Below are 3,557 nucleotides of genomic sequence, written 5' to 3' on the forward strand. Positions count from 1 at the left end.
TTATAAACCCATAAAAACGGCCAATCAACTCATGAAAAACACCCCAGACACCAAATATTTTGAGGATTACTGAGACATTATAAGGATTACGAGAGGGATTATTAGGGATATAAGTTGGATAATTAAGGTTTATGTTATGAGTTATGAATATTATGGAAGGCACATATGGGTTGTGGGAGATAATATATCGGTTATGGGAAAGACTCTAAGGATTGAGTAAGACTGGGCTCTCAATTTTCCACAGATGTCATCAAGTGGAATATTACAGAGCATCTGCACGTGCATTAAAGTGGGTAAATTAACCCCATGGACACTCAGAACACAGGACAACTGTACCTAGCGTATTTCCCAAGCTTGTTTAGTCTCTAATGAGAGCCTGTGGTACACTTAGTATTATGATACCACGAGGGCCCACCTGAGGGCCGACCTGAGGGCCGACCTGAGGGCCGACCTGAGAGCCGACCTGAGGGCCGACCTGAGAGCCGACCTGAGAGCCGACCTGAGGGCCGACCTGAGAGCCGACCTGAGGGCCGACCTGAGAGCCGACCTGAGGGCCGACCTGAGGGCCCACCTGAGGGCCGACCTGTGGGCCGACCTGAGAGCCGACCTGAGGGCCGACCTGAGAGCCGACCTGAGGGCCGACCTGAGGGCCGACCTGAGGGCCGACCTGAGGGCCGACCTGAGGGCCGACCTGAGAGCCGACCTGAGGGCCGACCTGAGAGCCGACCTGAGGGCCGACCTGAGGGCCGACCTGAGAACCGACCTGAGGGCCGACCTGAGGGCCGACCTGAGAACCGACCTGAGGGCCGACCTGAGAACCGACCTGAGGGCCGACCTGAGGGCCGACCTGAGAACCGACCTGAGGGCCGACCTGAGAACCGACCTGAGGGCCGACCTGAGGGCCGACCTGAGAGCCGACCTGAGGGCCGACCTGAGAGCCGACCTGAGAACCGACCTGAGGGCCGACCTGAGGGCCGACCTGAGAGCCGACCTGAGGGCCGACCTGAGGGCCGACCTGAGAGCCGACCTGAGGGCCGACCTGAGGGCCGACCTGAGAACCGACCTGAGGGCCGACCTGAGAACCGACCTGAGGGCCGACCTGAGAGCCGACCTGAGGGCCGACCTGAGAGCCGACCTGAGAACCGACCTGAGGGCCGACCTGAGGGCCGACCTGAGAACCGACCTGAGGGCCGACCTGAGGGCCGACCTGAGAACCGACCTGAGGGCCGACCTGAGAACCGACCTGAGGGCCGACCTGAGGGCCGACCTGAGAGCCGACCTGAGGGCCGACCTGAGAGCCGACCTGAGAACCGACCTGAGGGCCGACCTGAGGGCCGACCTGAGAGCCGACCTGAGGGCCGACCTGAGGGCCGACCTGAGAGCCGCCTGAGGGCCGACCTGAGAGCCGCCTGAGGGCCGACCTGAGGGCCGACCTGAGAGCCGCCTGAGGGCCGACCTGAGGGCCGACCTGAGAGCCGCCTGAGGGCCGACCTGAGAGCCGACCTGAGAGCCGACCTGAGAGCCGACCTGAGAGCCGACCTGAGAGCCGACCTGAGAGCCGACCTGAGAGCCGACCTGAGAGCCGACCTGAGAGCCGACCTGAGAGCCGCCTGAGGGCCGACCTGAGGGCCGACCTGAGAGCCGACCTGAGAGCCGACCTGAGAGCCGACCTGAGAGCCGACCTGAGAGCCGACCTGAGAGCCGCCCTGAGGGCCGACCTGAGAGCCGACCTGAGAGCCGACCTGAGAGCCGACCTGAGAGCCGCCTGAGGGCCGACCTGAGGGCCGACCTGAGAGCCGACCTGAGAGCCGACCTGAGAGCCGACCTGAGAGCCGACCTGAGAGCCGCCTGAGGGCCGACCTGAGGGCCGACCTGAGAGCCGACCTGAGAGCCGACCTGAGAGCCGACCTGAGAGCCGACCTGAGGGCCGACCTGAGGGCCGACCTGAGAGCCGACCTGAGAGCCGACCTGAGAGCCGACCTGAGAGCCGACCTGAGAGCCGACCTGAGAGCCGACCTGAGAGCCGACCTGAGAGCCGCCTGAGGGCCGACCTGAGGGCCGACCTGAGAGCCGCCTGAGGGCCGACCTGAGGGCCGACCTGAGAGCCGCCTGAGGGCCGACCTGAGAGCCGACCTGAGAGCCGACCTGAGAGCCGACCTGAGAGCCGACCTGAGAGCCGACCTGAGAGCCGACCTGAGAGCCGACCTGAGAGCCGACATGAGAGCCGACCTGAGAGCCGACCTGAGAGCCGACATGAGAGCCGACCTGAGGGCCGACCTGAGAGCCGACATGAGAGCCGACCTGAGGGCCGACCTGAGAGCCGACCTGAGAGCCGACCTGAGAGCCGACCTGAGAGCCGACCTGAGAGCCGCCTGAGGGCCGACCTGAGGGCCGACCTGAGAGCCGACCTGTGCTTAATCAACAAGGAAACAGAAGGAGCTCATCATTAATAATAATAATAATAATAATAATAATAATAATAATAATAATAATAATATTATTATTATTGATATTATTATTTTATTTACGTTAAAGTACATACAAGTAAAATAAGTTACAAGCAGAAGGTTGGAGTGCTAGATAGCGCTGGTATATACTATAGCTGAAGCCACTAATAAGCACAGCGATTTGGTCAAGACTGCTACAAGCACTTGGCACTGGTAATTCTAGCTACTTGCGCAGCATTGTTTCTCGCGTAGTTCAGAGGAGATTAGAGGTCAGGTTCCAGTTCAAGTAAGTTTATTGAGATAGTACAAAACATCACAAAATCAGGTCATCCACAATAGTGTGCTTGATCAGGATCAATAATGTGGGCGTGACGTCACAAGCCCACGTGACCAGAAATGAGCTTATAGGACGCCAATATGCCTTGAAACCGTCGACTAGCCGGCCGGGGATTGGCTGACCGCTGAGACAACGGCTGGAGCTTCCTCGCCTGGTCTAGAGTTTCCACCCAGGACATTATTCCAGCAGATATGTGTGTGTGTTCTACTTGCGGCTACACGCTAGAAACACATCGTCAAGTCCACTACGGGCTTACCATAGCCCGTGCTACTTGCCGCTCCTGTGCCAGTTAAGTCCACTACGGGCTCACCATAGCCCGTGCTACTTGCCGCTCCTGTGCCAGATAAGTCTGGTACGGGCTCACCATAGCCCATGCTACTTGCCGCTCCTGTGCCAGTTAAGTCCACTACGGGCTCACCATACCCCGTGCTACTTGCCGCTCCTGTGCCAGATAAGTCTAGTACGGGCTCACCATAGCCCATGCTACTTGCCGCTCCTGTACCAGTTAAGTCCACTACGGGCTCACCATAGCCCGTGCTACTTGGCCCGCTCCTGTGCCAGGTAAGTCCACTACGGGCTCACCATAGCCCGTGCTACTTGCCCCGCTCCTGTGCCAGGTAAGTCCACTACGGGCTCACCATAGCCCGTGCTACTTGTCGCTCCTGTGCCAGGTAAGTCCACTACGGGCTCACCATAGCCCTTGCTACTTGCCGCTCCTGTGCCAGTTAAGTCCACTACGGGCTCACCATAGCCCGTGCTACTTGCTCCGCTCC

At 59.5% G+C, this 3,557-nt stretch overlaps 1 protein-coding gene across 1 annotated transcript; it reads left to right on the forward strand.

Moving 5' to 3' along the window:
• Nucleotides 1-244: 244 nt before the first annotated feature.
• On the forward strand, nt 245-1,390 carry LOC138351215 (coiled-coil domain-containing protein 8 homolog). The gene is made up of 2 exons (XM_069302859.1): nt 245-289; nt 392-1,390. The coding sequence occupies exons 1-2, from the start codon at nt 245-247 to the stop codon at nt 1,388-1,390; spliced, it is 1,044 nt and encodes a 347-aa protein (XP_069158960.1).
• Nucleotides 1,391-3,557: the final 2,167 nt, after the last annotated feature.

The sequence above is a fragment of the Procambarus clarkii genome, chromosome 48 (genome assembly GCF_040958095.1).
Source record: "Procambarus clarkii isolate CNS0578487 chromosome 48, FALCON_Pclarkii_2.0, whole genome shotgun sequence".
Classification (NCBI taxonomy): domain Eukaryota; kingdom Metazoa; phylum Arthropoda; class Malacostraca; order Decapoda; family Cambaridae; genus Procambarus; species Procambarus clarkii.

What these genes read in the sequence shown, in the direction of transcription:
- LOC138351215 (XM_069302859.1), top strand. Translation starts at nt 245, where the DNA reads ATGTCATCAAGTGGAATATTACAGAGCATCTGCACGTGCATTAAA. An exon ending in GCATCTGCACGTGCATTAAA is followed by an intron (nt 290 to 391) that starts GTGGGTAAATTA and finishes TGGTACACTTAG; the next exon opens with TATTATGATACCACGAGGGC.